Source organism: Furipterus horrens, unplaced genomic scaffold, assembly GCF_987537825.1.
Source record: "Furipterus horrens unplaced genomic scaffold, mFurHor1.1.pri manual_scaffold_6, whole genome shotgun sequence".
NCBI lineage: Eukaryota > Metazoa > Chordata > Mammalia > Chiroptera > Furipteridae > Furipterus > Furipterus horrens.
This window is the reverse complement of record NW_028327176.1, coordinates 104247078-104268887: the sequence shown is the minus strand read 5'-3', so window position 1 is coordinate 104268887 and position 21810 is coordinate 104247078. Positions and strand designations below refer to the sequence as shown.

At 37.3% G+C, this 21810-nt stretch overlaps 1 protein-coding gene across 1 annotated transcript in view; it reads left to right on the top strand.

The window, feature by feature from the left end:
* The window catches only part of PKHD1 (PKHD1 ciliary IPT domain containing fibrocystin/polyductin), a 440427-nt gene that overhangs the window by 238265 nt on the left and 180352 nt on the right, over nucleotides 1-21810 (top strand). Inside the window, exon 51 of the mRNA XM_090282575.1 lies at nucleotides 2906-3034. Within this exon, the coding sequence (XP_090138701.1) occupies nucleotides 2906-3034 (129 nt within the window). The remainder of the gene's footprint in view (nucleotides 1-2905; nucleotides 3035-21810) is intronic.

The following is a 21810-nucleotide window of genomic DNA, read 5'->3' as shown; positions in this document are numbered from 1 at the left end:
TCAAATTCTGGTTGTCCTTGAGTGACAAATTTGTAGAGAAAAGTGGGTTGAGGCTTCATTACAAGTGTTGGTTCTGACCAAGATATATGGACTCCAATTTCAAGATAAGTCTAACTTATCTAAAGCTTGGAAAGACAGATTGAAGTCTGAGTGTCCAATTTTAAAGGTTCCACAGTGAGCTTTGTGGCTGATCTGACCCAAGGGCTTCCCTTCCTTCTCTCCACTGCATTCCTCAGTCCACTGTAATCCACAGTGGTTTCCCCCTTCAGCACGCCACTGCACTGGAAAGGAGGCAAAATTGGAATGGAACTTGGAAAGGTATTATAGTACTGTTTTTTATAAAATATATATAAAGCCTCTTTCTGAGTGAGTCTTGTTACAAAACATTGACTGATTTCCATGGTGTGGGTTTTTTTGTGCTAGTTAAATTGCCTAGGATTTTCACTTGACCACTATATTATATATACTTTAAAATTATCCCGGTGCCCTAATTAGACCATGACTTACCAGGAGTTGAATTCAGGTGGACACAATAATTGGGTGCTCCCTGTGGTTCTGACCGCAGGCTTTTCTCTTTTCACACTGCAATCCTCTGAAACTATCACAACCATCCTCAGAGTTTCAAATACATCTCTCAGTCTGATGACACCAAAATCCATCTCTCTGACTCAGAGCCTTTTCCATCCTTTATGTTTATAGTCATTCCCTGCTTGCTTTATATTTTCACCTGGAGGGCTCACAGACACCCCAAACTCTGTATGGCTCAAACTGAACTCATCAGTATATGTCTCTCTGCCCATCACCACCCATGATGGAAACCCAGAGGTCACTCTTGGCTCTTCCATCTTTGTTATCCCCTGCATGTTGACCTCTGGTTGTTTCTGCAGCCCCAGCCTCTGCCTCCTTCCAGCTGTGTGGCTCAGCCCCCAAAGCTGCCTATAGTTCCTTTACTTGATCTCTCGTTTCTTGCCGTGGCTCATGCTCATTGCTCTGTGTAGAGTGCAAGCTCTCACCACATTCCACTCCCCCTTATTTTTATAGCTCCCAAACCTTTTAAATGCAGCCCATATGCTCCCTCTCCAGGACGCCTCCCCCAGCAAGGTCTCGCTTTTTCCGCTGGTCCAGTACTGTTAAAGAGAAGTTCCAATATTTACTTACACAACTTATACAATGCTATTAGCTCCTTGGGGCAAAGTGTGGCATTTTATTTCATTTTGTATCCCTACATTTTTAGGACAATTCTGATAGAGAAGGCACTGATTATTTATGCTTATGAAATTACCATGTAATGGATGATCTCTGTCCTTCTCACTAATCATGTGAGATCCCCCATCATGTGAGCTTTTGAAACTCCCAGAACATATTTTGGCCTGAGAAGAAAATATTTTTCATAGAACAAATATTTTTCCCCTATAAGGCTTAATTAATTACACTTGTGGTTTAATTTGAGCTACTTAAAGTAATACTGAATAAATCATCTGTGCTAGAAGAAGAATGTTTATAGTCATCTGTGAATCTTTTTCATTCTCCTTGGAGACCATCTCTCTGCCCTGTGACTCTGTAGTAGGGATCACATTCCAGAAAAGAACACATTGGTACACTTCGGCATGGTATGCATGAGGAAATGCTGGGCATTCCTCAATGGAAATTAGTAATTTATGTTTTAATTCCTTGATGAAGAGACAGGTAGGATGGTTGAAAAGAAAATGTCATTTGATCGTCAGTGGCAGATCAATAAAAACCATTTGAACATAAGAACTGTATGTAAATTATTGCAATGAGGGGTGTCCAGATTATGACACCTGCCTTTAATATTCATTAAGAAGTGTGCGAAGATCATACTTTTGACTGAGTGATTCCATTGCTATGATTCTAATTTAAAAAAACAGGATTATCAGCAAATTTGCATAGAGTTATTTATAATTTAAAAAGAAAGTGTTTCTCTAACTGGCTTATTTCACTTAGCATAATATATGATTTCACTCATGTGGAGTCTAATGAACAAACTGAACTAACAAGCAAAACAGAGACAGATCATAGATAAAGAGCAGGCTGACAGCTCTGAGGCGAGGTTAGGGAGTAGAGGGATCAAGGAAAAAGGAAAAAGGACTCACGGACACAGACAACAGTGTGGTGTTAGTGGGGTGGGGGGAGGAGAAAGGCATAAGGGGGATAAATGGTGATGGAAATATAACGATAAAAATAAATTAAAAAATGAAATTTCTTTCAATTTTGATGTGGCATCTTTGATATTAAAATCTTTGATGAGTAAAAAAGAGCAGAAATAAAACTTTTAAGACTACTTGAAAAAAGAAAATGGGAAGAGCCTAAATACCAAACATTAGGGATTAAATAAATTATGGATTTTCACATAATGGAATATTATATAGCTAATTAAATTATGTTCATAAGGTGTTTCAATGACATTAGAAAATGCATATGAAAAACTACTAAGCTAAGTAAAATAAGAATGGGATGTAAAATTGCACATGTGATATAATCTCAATTATAAAAATGCTTAGAAATTCTTGAAATTACAAATAAAAGGTTAATGGCTATTAACTCTGGATAGTGAGGTTATAAGCGATAATAATTTCTCTTTTTCTTTCCATATTTACATTTTTCAAATATTTCATAAGCACATGTAATATTTATAATAAGGCAAAATACAACTGTTTAGTATCATAACAAAAGTAGAATATATTTTCTCTAGTAGTAATCAAAGTAATCAATAATTACTTGCTTTGTACCTGATAAATTTTTTTGGAAGGTTATAAAATATTAAAAAGCAGGTACTGTTGGAGGTGAAAATATCACCAGCATTCTAAATGATAGTAGAATTTACAAGATATCACAGTGAATCAGATTTTCAGTTACTTTTTGCTACTTCCCTTCTGTTTTCTAGCTTCTACTTCTGCACCGAAATCAGCTTTAAGATGGTCCCTCCCTGAAGCATGGACAGGTGTTGAAGAGGGCTGGGGAGGATACAACTCTACCATTCCAGGCTCTGGGGATGATGTCCTGATTTTACCCAGTGAGTAAAACAATCTATGAGTTTAATAATCACAGACAGACTGAACCAGGCCAGTCTAGTTGAGGATCATCTGTCATTTAAGTATATCATACAATACCATAAAGAATATGGACATAAGAAGGCACTTATATATACACTTTTTGGGGGGGGTAATTATAAGAGAGGAATTGCATAATTCAATGAAATCTGTAAAAAATAGCTCAGCCCACCTTTATCAAATGTGGAATAAGTAGTCACAATGCCAAAGGGACTTAAAATCATCAATTAACTAGATAATTTTTATGTGTTAGAGGACACATATTCTAAAGACAGAGTATATGGGAAGAAGCAATTTGCAATTGGCTCTTTCTCTTTTGCCTTCGTGAAGCTTTTACAGGCAGGACTGAGAAAAAAATAACAACCTTTTCTGTTGCCATGATTTTTCAAAGGTTCTGTAAAAAGAACAGATAAATAAAATAGAAAAACAAAAGTCTATCTACCTATCCATCTGTCTATCTAGAACTTTTTCTATGTATATGAACATATAAGAGAAAGATATATAGATATACTGAAACACACAACCACACTCACAAAATTCTTTTTTCTTAAGGGAGGGTTTTTGAAACTCCTAGGAAATCTCTCTAGACTGAGAAAAAAATATTTTTCATAGAACAAATATATTTCCCCTAAAAGATCTAATTACATTCATGGTTTGATTTGAACTTAAGTTAACACTAAATTAAAAAAAAAAAGATCTGTACTGAAAGATTTGAACATTTAGTCATATGTAAAGTAATAATAATGATATTAATAAACATTTGTTGACAACTAACAGCATGGTAGCAATTATTCTCCATATATTAACTAGTTTAATGCTCATAATAACTGTGACATAAGTGATATTGTTATCCTCATTCTTACTGACAGGGAAACAGAGGTCCAGAGTAGTTAAATTACTCAGGGTCACACAGTTTGTAGTTCAGCAGAGTCAGAATTTTAACCTAGCAGTCTTATTCCAAGTTTGTATTCTTAACCAATCCAAGTACATTCTCAATAAAAGGATTAAGATTAAACAAAAGGCAGTAGTTGTGTTGTTTGCTTTATTAATAATGAAAAATAAAGGCAGAATGATTAAAACATGTTGAATACCTTCTGGCCTATGGTGGTGTGCCTGTTAATCTCATAGAGCATTTTCAACCCATGTGCCGCAAAAAATTTTAAAACCTGTAGTACCTGACTGAGTATTTAGATTGTCAAATAAAAAAATGACAACAGCTAACACAACAGTAGACATCTGGTATGAGTGAATCAAAATCATACGTATTTTTGTCAGATTTGCAAAAATAAAATTATTTTTTGGTATTCCACACAGTTTCAGTAATTAGTTTATGTGTGCCATAAGATGAATAAGGTTGAAAATAACTGGCAAAGAGAGATGAGGGGCAAGAGACTGTGGGCTGACCAATAGAAACTTAAACTATTATTATTATTATTATTATTATTATTACTATTCAACTCCCATATCATCCAGCTCTCTCAATGAGTGTGAATGAACAAACTCATGAGTCATTCCTATACAAGAAGGAAAAAAATATGTTCTGTCTCAACCGTCTCTTTGATGAATCTAGCCAGAGGATTGACCCTGGGCTATGGTTTCCTACCAAGCAATCTGTTTCTCCCACACTATGCAGGAAGCAAGAGAAGCTTTTGAAGGTTGCCAAGCTTTTAATATCTTTTGGGACCTTTATGCTGAGTGAGGAGCAATCTTAGCTCTCTTGCTTGGCATTGCAGTTGACTGTATCCATGTGTGCCCTGGTGGCCTGGAACCTCTGGCAGGCTCATTACCCTCCATTCTTTTGTCCATGGTCAGCTTATATGATGCACCTAAATTCTCCATGTAATTACTCTTAAACAGCACAAATCATTGCTTTGGAAAAAGGTGGGTGAGGGCATAAGCACTGGGTATATAAAGTATTATATCTTCAGTTGGTCCTTTAGTATTATTGTGAGAACCAGAGAAGTTATGATTTTTAAAACATGTAGTTATTGTTCATTATTTCTAGTTTTCAAATGTAAAGATAAGTGAATGAAAACAGATATGTAATAAATAATGAATGAAGTCCTTATTCTTTTCCTGTTGCCTCACTCCTCTAATAAGCCCTCTTTGAACTCTAGCAAATCATCTTGTAGTGGTCAGCATTTTAATCCGTTCCATTCAGTTTGGGGCCTTATATAGATACTGTTCTGTCCTATTTTTCTCTTCTGATTTTTGACACACCCTGATATTTTGACCTCTGATGGACCTTTGGGTTTAATTTACCTTCTTTTTCTACTCATGGTTTGCATTCTTAACCTGTTCCTGTTTCTCCTGGTTTCTTTCATTCCTAGCCTTCTTTGAATCAAGTATGTTTGTTCACCCAAGCCTGGCACAAAATAGATATTCAGTAAGTATTGCTTGAATGAAGTGAATGAAGTGCACACATCAATGCTGTCATTCATAATTTAATACCAGAAATAAATCTTTGAGTTGACACAGTATAAGTTTTACAGGTTTGAGGAAAATAACATCTCCTTTGAACAGATTCCTAATAATTAAGGTTTTTATGATGATGATAGCAACCACTGTAACTTGAGTACTTGGTGTGTGCCACACACTGTGCTATATATTCTACATGGATCTTCTTAATTAATTCTCACAACTGCTTTATGTGAGGATCCTGTTATTATCCTCCTTATTATAGATGAGAAATCCTGAACACAGAGAGATTAAGTCATTTTCCCAGGTTTCATCTAGCTAGCAAGTAAAGAGGCTGGGGCAGGAAATCAAACAGTTTGATTCCAAAGTCCTCTTCTCATTCCATTTTTAAAAACTTACCACCCCTGAATGGCCTGGTTCATTCAGGCCAGACTAGATTTTATGCTGAATTCATACTCTGCTGGCTGTTCACATTGTTCTCTTCATCTGAAATTAAAATGAAGAGAACTTTACTGTTTACTCTACTTGAGGAATTCAATATTATCACATTCCCATTAGGTGCACACACATGGAAAAACTGGAGAAACTTCTCAAAGAGGTATCTGATGTAATGAGCCATTGCTAAAAGCACTTGCTTTGCATCTGGTTGCAAATGTAGTTGTAATTCAAGTTAACACTCCTTTCTAATTCAGTTTAATCAACATTCACTGAACACTCATTGTGTTCCAGGTACTGAACCAGGTACTCCTGATCTGAGGCTCCAAAGGCAAGTGAAATACAGCCGTGACCTCCAAACAGTTAGTGATCTAAGCTGGGTTAATAAAACACACAATACATAATAATATAACAAATAGCTTTAATCAAAACAGAAGTGTTTAGAATCAAACTGCAAGTAAAAGAGAGACAGCTTCATGGAGGAAGAAGCATTTGAAATGGACCTTGAAAGATGGGGTAAGAGTCTGAGGGATAGTATGAGACATAAGGGCATATTGAGGAGGTAGTGATGCTTCAGGAGATAAGGAGGGGCTGTCAACTAGGCTAAACCTGGGTTTACATTTAGATTCTTACATTTACCAACTGCATGATGTTGGACAAATTTTAAACCTTTCTGACATTCATCTGTAACATGAGGGCTATAGTTAATATATCACAGTGCTGAAATATTAAATGAGATAACATCAGCACACATGACCACTGCATAGAGTATCGGCAATAATGGGATTATAGATGAAAGCTATGATTTTTAATGTATCAGGTATTCTTTTCTTTCATTTTTCCATCTGACTGCCCCTCTTGGCCTCTGGTATTAGCAACACTTTGTATTTGCTTTCCAATGGCTTATTATTTAATTCTCACAACATCTTTGGGAGCTAAATAGGTAATAACTATTATTACAGTAAAAACCCATTTTTACATAATACGATTTTAATGGAACTGCTGATTTTATAAAATGAAAGTGACTGGTAAAGAAGATTTAAGTGATACTTTTGAACCTCTAATATAATTTTATGGTGTTTTGTGTATTTTAATTCATTAATAAAGGAAATGTGTAGAACATTCCCATCATTATTCAAATAGAATAGCATAATTTTTCAATAAAATTCTTAAAGTAAATTGCCTATTTCTATTTTCTGGGAAATCAATTTTATGGAATGACCTCAGACCCATCCTATTCCATAAAAATAGGACTTTACTATACTAATAAATGATATCACTGTCTTAAGTATACCACCATTTTCCTTTGAGGCATTCTGTCTTTATAGACATTGGGTTTTTGGAAGAGCTATAAATTCTTCTCAGTGATATTATATGGAGTAAACTGAAATAATCATGAAGAATTTGCTCTTGTAGTTTAGTTTATAACTAAAACACACCAACAAGTATGTCTGATTGTCTTTCCCTCCTAGATACTGGGAAAATGTTTCTAAATGCCTTCTAGACCTCTTACAAAGTGGGAACAGGAATTTCAAGTTTGAAAGTCCCAAACCTTCACAGGAATAGCTGGTGGATTGGTACTATATTTTTCACACTATAAGATGCACCTGACTGTAAGATGAACCTATGTTTAGAGGAGGAGAACAAGAAAAAAAACATTCTGAACAAAATAATGTACTAAAATATTTAATAAAATATAGCAGAATAATATTTCAACCATGTGAAGTGAACAGCACTCAATAACAAATGAGGAGAGACTTTAAGGTTCAAGCACTCTTCTAGTTTTCTGGGAACCCCAAGAACTCATCATCGCTAGTGTCAGAATTTATGAAGCTCAGTTGCTCACAATCACTGATATCACTTCCTTCGCTGTCTTCATACTGATCAGATGCTCTGAGATTAAGCAGTAAAGTGGGACATTTAAGGGTCCCCAGGGGTTTCGCATGGGCCCATCGCTTCCTCTTCTAACAACTGTCGCCACCACTGACAGGTCAGGTAATACGCATCATGGTCTGTGACGCAATACTCGCTCCATAAGACACACAGACATCCCCTCTCCCCCCACTTTTGGGGAGAAAAAAGTTGCGTCTTATGAAGCGAAAAATATGGTAAAATGATCCTGCTAACTTGTACTTCCTGTTTTGTCCTGAACTGATCTAAGAGGATTTGTGTAAGATGCTTGCAGCACTTTCTTTGAGGAAGTTTCAGCCAAGACAGAATGAAACTGTTTTCACACAGGGCAGACTTAATGAAAGGAAAATGTGTTACAATTCCAAATGATATGATTCTGATTTAACAGGTACAGATGTGGTATCATATAGCTTCCAACACATGTGTGTATGTGGTGTAGTTTCCTGTGTTCCATTTTCTGTGTTACTTTGAACTGTCCTTATTTGCAGATGAATGGGAGTCCTATTTTTCTATTATAATAGTTCTTCTGCTTTTGTTTTTGTTTTTCCTGATTTTCAGTACTCAGGTACTTTACATAGAGAGATTCATCAAAGTCATGTGATGTTCAAAAATGGCAATATTTAACGCCTTTCTTTGTTAAGGTTGGTGATATAATGTAAGATTATCGTAAATCAAGAAGTAGATTTTTGGGGGAGGGGATTTCTACAAAGTGTTGTGAATATAGCATTATTATATTGATTTACTGTTTTTTTTTAATGTTTTTGACATTGAATTCAGTCTTTTTTTTCCCCAGCTTTTCTTTATTGATTATATTGTTACAATAGTTCCAATTAATTTACTGTTTTTAAGCCTGAAATTATTAACTAATTTAGGGTAAGATGCATATAATGCAAAAATTTAGGTCTGCACCATCAATTAGAAACTAAGTATTATAAATATTAGTATTCTCTTCGTAGCTTAAGTTGTTTTTAAAATTCTGTTTTTGTCCCATTTGGATGGCACAGAAATGTCATGAAAATCACCACCACATTTATTCTGGATTACTAGCAAGTGGGATAGAGGATACATTTAAGCTTGAGTTACTGGGATCTTTTCTATGAAGCATGATGTCAGAATGGTGACTGTTGGTGTGTGTGTTCTGGAAATCTATCACTACTTAAAAAACCACCTAGAAACTTAACAGCTTAAAACATACATACTTTTTTTTTTCACATTTTTTTCAGGGTAAGACCTCATATTGAGATTTTCCATGCATTGCAGTCAGATGGTTGCCAGACTGCAATGACCCAAGGGTTCAACTTGGCTGCATGGTCTAAGGTGGTTCACTCATGTAACTGGTAGTTGATGCTGGCTAGGAGCTCAGTTTGGGAAGTCAGCTAATTGGCCTCAGTTCCTCCCCACATGGGCTTCTCTATGGATCTTATTGGGCTCACAGTGTGGCCACTGCATTCCAAGAAGAAACAGCTTATGGAGTCTCCAGGAGTTAGCAGTCCAAGAGACTTGAGTGGAAGCTGCATGCCTTCTGAGCCAGCCTTAGCTGCATCAGAGTATCAAAACCATCACATCCTCTTGGTCAAGCAAAGCACTAAAGCCAGCTCAGATACAAAGGAGGGGAATTAGTCTCCACTTTCAATGGGAAGAATAGGAAAGAGCTTGCAGCTGTCTTTAATCTGTCACTATCATGTGTTTATGTGTGTGAGTGTGTGTGTACACATGTAATTAAGAGCAGAAGTACTTGACAATTCAAAAGGTGAGTGTTTTAGGGTCTGGAAAATTTGTTCTATCTTCCCTCTATGGGCAGACATTAGATTTTGTTGGCTTACATGAATCAGAAATTGAAGGACACTGGGAGACAAACTGGTCAAAAGATTTTAGTTTCTTTATTCTTTAGTATCTATAATGCTTGGTGTTATTGTATTACCTTTTCAATGCCTGCTAATGGGATTCTTAAATCCTCCAAGCATAACTGGGCCTCTAGTCTGGGACTGCTCACTCTGAAATGGGATGGGGAATGATGTTTAAGCTGCAACCTGTGGCCTCCTTGGGAGAAAAGAGTGTGGTGGAGTGAGGGGAGAAATGGAGCACAAATATTTTGAGCAATTTTGTTTCTTTCAGGGGACAAGAGTGAAAATTATCTTTAATCTTATTTAGAATATAAATGGGAACATCTTCTTTAATATTTTATAGGGAAGAACAGACAAATATGATTTTTAAGAGGTACTTTTGATGCAGAAACCACAATCAGCATTATTAGCAAATAAAAGTAAACAAATGAAAAGAAAATCTAAAACCAAAGATCAAAGGATCTTTAGATACTGTATAAATTTATCCCTTTTAAGCAGTTTCTTAGCAGGGAACATAGACCTCTGTGAACTTTGCTTAATGGTAAAGCATGTTAAGGCCAGGTCTTCCCACAAGAAGGAAAAATCAGGATCTAAGGCTCAATGGAGTGGGTATTTCCACAGACTGCAAATATACTGTAGAAACTTACTACTTAAAGCAATCTAAGTGCAAAATCCCTTGCAACATGAAGTGCTTTGATGAACTGAATGATCATCTAGAAATTTGTTTTATTGTTGAGTGTTTTTACATATATATATTTCCTTGTACTATGTAAGTATTAATATATATGCAAAAATATAGATCCATAACTGGTAGAGAACTTAGTGGCTTATCTAGCCCAACTAAAATGAGCTAAGGTAATGCAAGTGCTTTAGAAATTGTAAAATGCTATGAAATTCATTAATATTATTGCCCAGACTTGTACTATATTTTGTACCAAGAATAAAGGCAGAATTTGCTCCATGTTCTCAACTTAGTGTTGCAAATTGCCACCTAAAATATATAAGAAGGAATAATGCTTTATTTGTTGTTTTACATTTATGTCGCTAAAATAGGATTACATTTGTGAGGCACACTTGGAGGACAGGGAGTTTCTTTTAGTTGCAATGAACATGATTCAAATGGCTTCTTATAAATTAGTAGCAGTATGACCCTAACCAATGACCAAGGCCTGTGACAGAGTATCCTTGCCAAGGTGGGTAACCAGGAGTTGGAATTTAAAGGAAATTATAACTATATATATTTTATCTATAAAAATTGTTTCAGTTAAAATAACAGTGGAGATTTTCTCTATAAATGACAAAAACATAATTTAAAAAATATATTAAATAGGTTGATACTTTTTCTCTAATCTCAAATTGTCAGTCTCTGCTTGACTCCATCATGGTGTTGGTTTCTGAGCTAATTAGAACTCACTTAGAATCTTCTCTTGAGACCTGAAGTCATGTTGGCCTTGACACTTTTTATGGCTTGCTAACTTGCTGGAACTAATTAGAGTTTACTCTAATTGAGTGGTTTTTCAAATCCTTTTCTGTCATCACTCACCTGAGAAACATACTCATTGTCCTAGTCCATTAGTATTATAGTAATTTTCTAGGGGGAGACATATTTCCCAGGATTCACAGATCATAATTTGGATGGGGCGGGAGCAGAAATTGGCACGTGTAAAATATATAAGACCCAAGGTTTATTTTGGTACTTAGCCCCACCTAGAGAATCACCACCTTTCTAACTTTACAGACTGCTGACTCAGTATCCCAGAAGTGTGACCCTTCTGGGAGCCTCGTGTGCTAGCCCCTAGGGGAGTATAACAGGTATGCGAGTGCATGTGAAACACCTGTGGTGCTTTCCTTCAGTTTCAATAGGTGACTTCTTTATTGCTATAATGACTTCTTTCTTTCTCCTACATAAACTTCGCTTACCTTTATGCACAGTTTAAAACTACTTTTTAAAGGAACTATGCATTATTTTCCTCAGGACTTTTAAGAGTACTTTGGCCTTAACAATATAAACTACCAGCTTCATAGCAGCGATAAATGCATTGGTGGTTGCTATGGAAAAATATGAATATGTATCAGAAACTTGATAGGAAAGCAGAACAGCAGTATGTGGCATTTTATTCATTGGAAAGGGGTAAACAGAATGAGGATGAAATGATGACTCAGAACGTTTGCGTGTGTGGGTGAATGACTAGGGTGCCATCAGTAAAAACAGTGGATGTGGGGGAAGAACTATCTCTAACAGGGAGGATAATAAATTCCATTATAGACATGTACTAAATTTCCTGTGCTGATGACTAGATAGATGGTAACAGGAGAGGTGGACCAAGAATTTGGAAGAAAAGCCAGTTAGGAATCTGGACTTAGGTTTGGTAATCCTCAAAACAGTTGACTATGGAAGTCTTGGGAATTGAACCGTGGTTGAAGAGAAAATGAAAACCATTACAGAGAGATATAAGGAGATGGTAAAAGATAACATCTTGGAGGGAATTCTAATTGAAGTGGTAGGAAGAGAAACCAGAGACAGGGTAACCATGAAACTGGGAGAAGAATTAGGACAGCAGAAGACAGGAAAAAAGCAAAACCAAGATGGTGGAGGTGGTTAACAGTAAATGTTACAAAAAAGGATTAGGAAGACAGTAATTTAGAAATTGAGAATAAATTGTGTACTTTCTGAAGGCTCCTTCAAATCAAATACAAAATGTCATTCATGCCTTGTTTTCCAGTTCCACACATCCGCATTTGATTTTTATGGAAACCCTACCCTTGTAGGGATCAATGTCTTCAAGGATTACTGTATCTTTGTTAAAATTAAAGCAATTACCCCCTATTGAGATGGCATCACTCTAGAGTGGCAACCATGTTGTCCCTGGTCACTCTCTGGTTAGAATACTGCCAGTGTTCTAAATTAATAGGCTCATATGATAAGGTTAATTCCAACTGAATTGGTCAATTCGTACAGCTCAGTCAGTTTGGGAAAATAGAAGAGGCTATATTCTTTTAAGATATCACTATCATTTCCGAAAGAGCTACAGTATTACAAAAATATAAAGCAGTACAGTAAATATATCTTTAAAATGTTTAGATGATTGTGTGTAATTCTTACAAGTGCAGTTCTGAAGGTAAGAGTTGAAGGTCATATTTAAAATAGGCAGTGATAGTCCATCAGAATACATTGGTTAATTCCTTTCAACTTTGAAATACTGAAACCAGCATCCATTGGTATTTATTTTGAGGATGTTGATACTAGGAACTAATCTCTTTAAAGTCATTGGTAAATAGAGTGACCAACTACTGTGGTTTACCCAGGATTGGGGAGTTTCCTGGGACACAGGACTTTCAGTGATAAAACCTAGAAAGTCTATGGCAAACCAGGACGAGTTAGTCACCCTACTAAAAAGTGACTTTTTAAAGTTCTTACCAACTCCATATTCTGTAATGTGAACTGTTACAAATTTGCTGAGAATTAATGAGATTTTTCCTTGCCTTAAATGCATAAACTTATATTTTACCTAGTTTTCTTCCCTCAAGAAATTTGTCTCATGGAATTAATATTCTTTGAGGAGACACAGGAATAAGAAGGGAACCTGAGTGATTGCATATGTATTTTGCCCTCCTGGCTGGGGATGAGGAAGTATGAGCTAAGTAAGGAACAGCTGCTCTTGGGGCCCTTAATATAGAACAGGACATTTTCACTCGCTATAATTGAACTATGTACTTCTTTTTCTCTATACTTTCTGGTCCGTTTTCCATGCAGATATTTTTGGAATGTAGAATTAAATAATTCATGATTTCCCAATGATTGTTTTAGGTTAGTTGTTGTTGCTTGAGTTGATTATACTTTCTTGAGGGAGCTTTTTGAGTCTCTTCATATGCAGAGCTTTGAAGATAAGAAGGTTACTCAGTGAGGTGGTGATGAGAGGTCCAGCCTGGGCAGCAGGGGCAGAAATTGCACAGGGGGCTCACTGCCAACACTTCAGTGACCACACTGGTACACAATCAAGGGTTTCTAAATTTCACATGTGTCCTAGATCCTTGTGGTAATCTGGTAAAGACTAGATCCATGCTCAGAGTAAAATTTTTAATACATAAAATAAAATTGGATTATAAAAGGAACTAGTATTTTGATAGAGCTATCAAAATATTAAAAATCAATTTGTGATATAAAAATATATATGTTCTCTACTAGAGCATTAAACAACACTGTCTCGTGCTGGTTCTAATTACTATCACAGTTTAAATGATGTTGTAAATATTCTTCAAAAAGTGCTGCCTTAAGTTTCTTCCCTCCTTGTAAATGTAGGCTATTTCTTCCCTGGAGAAGTGGGGGCTCACTCTCCTCTCTTTGAATCTGGGCTGGCCTTAGTGACTTACTTGACTGATAGAATGTAGTAAAAGTGACGTTCTGGGACTCCTAGAGCTCGGTCACTAAAAACCCTTGCATAAGAAGACCTTTTGGCCTGGATGTCTTTTTACTTGCAGTTGAATGTCCCCTTTGGGACAGAACCCTCAGGCTATGGAAATCTCCAATCACACAGAGAAGGCACATTTTCTTCATACTGATTGGCAGCCCCAGATAAACTCTAGTTAGCAGCCAACATCAATTTCCAGCCATGTAAGTGATCTGTCTTGAGCATGCAGGCCAGTCGACTCAGCACAGGCATGCCTTTTTTTATTGTGCTTTGCTCTATTGTACTTCACAGGTATTGCATTTTTTCCCCCTACAAAATGAAGGCACAATCCTCCACCAGCAAAAAGATTGTCTCTCTTTACTGCAATACATGCTTCTTTATTATGATAGTCTGGAAGCAAACCTGCAGTTTTTCCAAGGTATAGCAGTAATAGGGTCTTGCTTACATCTCCAAGGTGTTTTGTTGTTGTTTTTTTTCCTTTATCTGTAAACACATTAAAAATCTCCTATTTTATCTTTAGGGTAATATTACTGAGGGTTCCTTTTGTGTTTTAAGTAATACTCCCTTAGAAGGGGCATTCCAACATTCAGTTTATAAGAATTCCACATGGGACCTGGCAGAGTTAATGCAGAGAGGGTGAAAAGTGATTAAAACTCCACCTCAAAGTGCACATTGTCTCTTCTATTCCAGAACTGACTTACCTCTGTTTTATCACTGCCATTTGCACAATGCACCTGATATTAAAGTAGAGTTTAGAAATCATGCTTATATTAAACAACTATTTACTGGACACATGATTTATTATGTGCCAGGAACTTTACCTCATGTTGGGGTAAAATGGCGAGCAGAACAGTTCCAATGCCTACCTGGAACTTACTGCCTAGTGGGAGAGACATAAATGTAATCACACATAAATTATAATTATAACATAAGTAACAACTGTGCTGTAGGAAGCATTTGGAAAGTTATGAAAGCATATATCATGAAGGCTTGGATGGGAATGGAAGTGGATTCCATTAGATGAACCATATTGTAGGACAGAAACAATCATTTAGATATTAATTAGTTATAAATTTACCCAGAATTTCTCAAACTGTTTCCTATGAAAATAGCTCTTTATAAAAATCATTACATAGAAGTCAGATGACAAAATAAATGAGTCTGGGAAATTTTGGACTAAACACAGATAAATAAATTTCTTTGCATCTGGTCTTTTCAAAACCTTTCCTATGATAATATGGAAGGTTATATAATTTTCCAGAGGGGAATTTGGTATGAGATGTTTAACCATGTGGCCCTTTTATTCACAGAGTTGCTCATGATGTTACAAAGTACTCTCACGCTTGGTCCAATTCTTGTAGCTACTCCATGAGGTTAGTTATCCACTTGTATTAGCTAAAATTAGGTCTCTGTGAATAACAAAGATGTAAAAAATAGAAGTTTATAGTCTATTTACATAAAAGAAGTCTGTTACACGGTACCAGGGACTTGGACTCCATTGATCTCTTTGTGCCACTATGTGCTCTTTCCATTTCCTAAGTCGCTCTGGTCCTATATGTCTGCTGGAGCTCCAGCCACTGTGACCACATTCCAGACAGCGGGGGGTAGAAAGGATACTTCCTGTAAGTCACACACAGCACCTCTCCTTACCTCTTACTGCCCCACACTTAGCTGAATGGCCATATCTAACTGGAAAGAAGGCTGGGAAATGTAGTCTTTTGGCTGCTTGACAATGTATTCAGCTAAAAATTGAAGTTCCTTTTACTAAGGAAAGAGAGAAAAGCAACTAGTGGTCTCTGTCACAGATATCTCTCATTTTTCAGCTGGATAAAATGGGCCCAGTAAGGAAGGACCAAGAAAGAACTCAGAGATCATAGAGACAGCACAGATTCAAATCCAAACCTCCGCCTTCCTTGAGCCTCTCTAGTTCATTACACTATCCCTATTTAAACATGTGAGTGTGTGTGTGTGTGGGGGGGGGTCAAAATAGAACCTTTCAAAGGTTGTGATATTAAGGGTCATGGTGATATAAACAGATAACACAATAGTAAAATATATTTTAAGAGAAAGTTAGGAATATATTTCTTAGAGGTATATCCTCATATTTGGGAATTAATAGCACTTATTAACAAAAACCTGTAAGTGGTGTGAGACTGCCTCTTGTTATGCATAGATTATTTAGACCAGAACTCTGTTTGTCAGACTGCTGTGCTCTCCAGGACCTGCTCCGTGTCTAACAGCATCTCCTGGCTTTTCTTCATTTGTCACATCAGTGATGCTTTGCAAGCCCCGAATCCTGTCTGAAGCCATCTGTTTGCCTCACTTTATTTACATGATAGCATCACCTGATTGCAGTTTAGTGTCTGGATAAAAAAAAAAAAAAAATGTTGCTCTTACCTGGATCGAGCTGGGGTTTTGTCTGGTTTAACAACAGTGGGCTCACCGCACTGACTGCATTTCTCAGTGAGGCGATAGTGCCTGTAAAGCTGACGCAGAGGTTCAGCCCAAGGGCGGCGAGCTCACTGCACTGTGCCAGGACCGGCGGGACTGTGCTCAGCAGTGCAAATAGCAGGCATCACCCTGCTGTCTTCCAGCACATTACTGGTACCAAGGGGAACGTCTCATCTTGATGTTCCCGATGTTACATGTTGCTTCAAAACAGAGTAGACGCTCTTTGCATATTTGTTAAATGAGTGGGTGAGTAAGCGAATGAAAGAATTTATGAATGGTGCGTTGAATGGAAAGATAATTAAATTCCACCTCCTCTCTTCCATTCCATTGAGGCCGCAATTGCTAGACGTGTGATAGGTCGACAGAAATGATTGTTGTTGGCATAGTGAGGCCAGGTGCCCTAGGCTGTGGCTTTGGAGGTATGGCCATAGTTCTGAATCAAAGCATTCACACTGACAGACCGGGTCCTTCCCTCTCCCCTCAGCTGGAGATCATGCGTGGAAGTACTTTCTTTTTGAGAGATCTAGGGGAACATGTGTCTAGAGCAGTTTCCTCCCACAGGTTCAGGTATTTGTAATTTCAGTCCCTACAACAGTGGCAGTTTTACTAAAACCCCATGGAAAAGGGAAGTGGGCAGGATCCCATATGGCACACATCTTATAAATAGGATTTAAGCTTAAGAATGCTTAAATGCAGACACATACCTCTGATTGTAGAGAGTTCCCAGATTGCTGACTCCTAAATCCTCCCGAGGGACCACTGGAAAATTAGCTTCTAGAAATACAATTCTGTTTCTGAGAGGCCCGAGTTCTAGTAATAGGAGAGAGCAGAGGCTCTCATGGAAGCCCCACAACTGCCCCTCACTCCTCGGGTGAAATATCCTGCCTGTGCTACTCTTACTTCATCCAGCTTGCTTTTCTTGTATTATAAAGGGGACCAAGAGCTTGCTTCATAAATTGTGTTACCCTTAACCCTCATAACGATCCCAGGGAACTCAGGGAAAGGTATCAGTTGTCATCAAGTCATGATCTATTGTCTCATTCTCTTATCAGCTGGATAGCAACTACCTGAACGTGAGCATGTGATGTCATCACATCGATTACTCTCCTTGTCTCTTTTTTTCCCCATTTAGTTGATTTGCTTTAATGAATGGCATATTGATCTTTATCTACATGCATATATTTAAGAACGTAGGGTAGGTGGGTCTAAGTATTTGTTAGCTGACTAATCCAGTGGTTTCCAAAATAGAGCATGAAAGATAATATGTTGAAGAGCAGGTAGAGAATACTAGAACCTTTATTTATTTTAACCTGTGCTTTGAAAGTTTTTTCTTTGTTTTATTATGTAAATAAAGTTATTACATTAGTATTGTGTGTATATGTGATTTATCAACAAATTTTTAGGTAAATAAAATTGAGAATATGTGATTAAAATTATACTCATCTAGAGAAGGAATGTTTGGCATCTGTTTGAATTTTCATGTCATATTTGTGTCAATTAACTATAATAGGAGTTTCTTATAAAAGCATTTACTAATAAAATGTATGCTATAGATAGTATACACCATTCTATATGTATATGGCTTACATAAACTTTTAAATTAAGTGACAAAATATAAAATTAGATAATTAACTTTAGGAACCTATTTTATTTTGAAAATAGCTTAACTTTTATGGAAACCTGAAACACCTTACATTCCAAAGCAGCAAGTTTTAATTTCCCTAAGGTCTTGGTGTTGTGTATTGATGCTGTATCATATTTCAGGGGCTTTCCAATGCTTTCAGAGTAAATCTCAAACTCATTTGTTTGGCCTGCAGAGGCCTTTGTGATCTGGCCTCATTGTCCACCTCTTCCCTGCAGGTGTTATTCCTCAATCACACTCATCTACTTACTGTTCCTGAATGGGATCAAAACTATTGCCCTTTCCCAGTCATTTATTCCCTCTGTCTAACTATGACCTTCCCCAACTCTCTTTCCTGGTCCCTCTCTCCTTTTCCATCCTAACACTGTCTTCTAGTTACTCCCTTTTTCCCCTTAACACTCAGTTTAGTGACATCTTTCCCAAAACATGTCCGTGAATCCCATTTGGTGTAATTGCCCTTCCCCAGTGTTCCTGGAACACTTTGGGCATATTTCTATTTTATACCCTTACTCTGTAATCATTTACTTTCATATCACCTTGAGGACAGAGGGCATACCTTATTTGGCTTTTTATATCTCCAGTGGAAAACACAGTGTTTGGCATGTTCCAGATGGTCAGTGGATACTCTGGTGAGTGAATGAAAGGGTGAGATGCAGCTACTGCCCAGTCAGGCCCTGCTAAAGTAAATCTACGGATTTTGGAAACTGAAGGGAGAGATATCACTGTCATGCTGAGAAACTTGTCAAGCAAGGGAGAAGTGGGGGATGATGAGTCCCTAAGAACCTTAGCAACCGATGAATATGTGCTGGTTTTGTTGGGAGCTCTGGTGGTCTGGGAATCAGTCAACACCAGTATTTATTTAAAATCCTTGGGGCTAGAAATTTACTCTTTGTTAGTTGTGCTTCTCACAGGCAAGAAGGTGCTCTATGCAAGAGAGAGCAGTTGTATTCTTTTCCCTGACTGAGTTCTCTGAACTCAAGTATTCCCAGTAGGTGCCTCTCATTTCCCTTCTCCCCTGGGGAGCTGGTGGCCTTTCATTCAAATGACTCCTCCACACGGCTTGCCGCCTCCCTCCTCCCTACACCTTCCACCTGAACAGTTGATGGGCCTCCTGTGGATCAGCACCTGAGGAACTGAAGGGCCTGGTGTGGCCTGCCAATCAGCAGTTCAGAGCTCTCCGGGGGTTCACTGCCTTCCCACCCTGCAGGCCTCCCATGGCTCAGCATCTAGGCCATTGACACACCTCCTGTGGTTTTTGCTAGAGAGCAGCTTGAGGATCTTCTGTTTGCTGTGAAATAGTTTCAGAGGTTACCTTTTCTCATTTGCATAGTGCAGATGCACCTGTTCCTGTTTGTTTTCTTTCTTTCTTTTTTTCTTTTTTGGTGGAACTATAAAAGGAAGAGCATAAACAAGAAAATATTGGTGCCTGCTTAGAGCTATGGCATTGGCTACTGCAAAGGGGCCCAGGTTTTGCTGTTTGTGAAAGCGTTAAGGCCTAACCCATAGTATTGGTGAGGAAATTATTTGTAACTGAGGAAGTCAGAGAGGGGCAGTAAGCCTTTTAGGCTCATGGAGTGTCACCTGGTGTGTATGCAATGTCTTATCAGTCTGAGTGAATTTAAAAGGCTTCTAACACTTGTATTATCTTATTCATCCTAAGTATCACCTGAGAGGTGGCTTTGGGCAGAGGAAGCTGACTCTGTAGTTCAAATGGAAAGGAAGGAAATAGTTAAAGGATTTAAACTGCTGGAGAAGACTCAAATTTTTCTAGAGAAGCAGCAGTTTGTATGAAAATCACAGCTTTTATACATTACACATGGTTGAGTCTCTTTCTAAAAGCAGTGTAAGAAATGTGGGCCCCAATCCTATCCAACCCTCCATTTTCCAGCCTACCCCACTCTACCCCTTCCTCCAGGGGAAAGGAGCACTAAGAGCAAAGGGGCCTGTAGCTTCATGCAAGGATTTTCAGATAACAAAGAAACTGGTGGATAGTTAGAAAACTAGAAGCTAATATTGATAACTTAGTTTTGGCCACACCACTCTTAGTGTAAGCTTCACTCTAAGTGAAAACTTAACCATGATTCTTATAAACTCCACTGTTTTACTATCTTCTCTTTTCCCATCCTAACTCCACCATGATCCATCACAGGCAAACCCAAATCCCATCACATTAATAAGGACCATGCTAGAATTTCAGTACCAAGTGCTAAACCTTCCTTTTCAAGATCTCAGATTATTTGAATACTGTTGGTTGGAGAGGCTAGGTTAAAATCAGAAGGCCATAAAATAGTATCAGCAAGAAATGATGTAGAAAGTAGCAGAGGTATTCAAATTTCATTCTTTGAACCCCGAGGGGCATAAATTATGTAAATATAAGGCTATAGAAAGACGCGACACATTGAGCATAGTTAGATTCCTTGTTTTTAATAATAGTAACAGTGATTACATTGTGGTTTAATAGTAGTATTACTAGCAATAATATGCCCTTAGTATAATAAGGTAATATAGATTCAGTTTTATAAAACATGCCAGGCATTGTGTTAATTTTTATTGTATCTCACTGAAGACACTGGCACTGCTGTGACATTGGCACTGTATTTTACACACAAGAATACCAAGACTAAGAGTAAAAGTTCTTATGCATGAGTGCATCCATAAGAACCAATTGAGATGATTTAAAAATATGAGTGATCTGCACTTTGAAACCACTCTGTAGTTAGTACTGAAGTGGGTGTCCATTGAACATGATTTTGAAAAACCTTGGCTTAGATTAACACTCCCTAGATCACAAGGCCAATAAGGAGTGAGCCAGAATTTGAATCCAGATCTGCCTCATTCCTTCTGTCCATACTTTCCTTCCTCTTGCTTCGCACCTGAATGAAGGAGGGTCAGTATCTTCTTTGCTTGCCTTATACATCCAATTTCATCTACTATTGGACATCCTTACAATTAACTACATATTTTTTTAACTTTATTGTTTTTATTTTTATTATTTAGATTTTATTTACTTTTAGAGAGAGGAAAATGGAGGGAAAAAGAGAAGGAGAGAAATGTCAATGTGGGATAGAAACCTCTGTTGTTTGTTGCTCATATGTACCCCAACCAGGGACCAAACCCAGAACCCAGTCATGTGCCCTGACCAGGAATCAAACTGGTGACTTTTCACTTCATGGGATGATACCCTACCCACTGAGCCACACCTGTCAGGCCTTTATTCTGCTTTCAAAAGTTTAAATAATTCCTAAAATCTTTCTTGTCCAAAATAATATAAAGATATATAAAGCAAAATATTAAGAATTCTTTAACCCTTCCTGCCCTTTCTTTGATAACTGCTATTCTCAGTTGGGATTATATATATATATATATATTTAATGTGTGTATTTGCTTACTGATGTTTAGCTTTTCAGAATATTAATTAACTGAGCATGTTATGTTAGGCTGCATCATAAACATGTTAGATGAATTAACTTTGTAACCCTCATAACCACCTTATGAGGCACTGTTACTATCCTTTTCTTATAGCAAAGACAGCTGAGACTTGGAGATCATAATATTCATTGATAGAGGGACAAAATTTAAACCCATTGGTTTGACTCCAGAGCTCTTCTCTACTATGCTAAGGTGTCCCT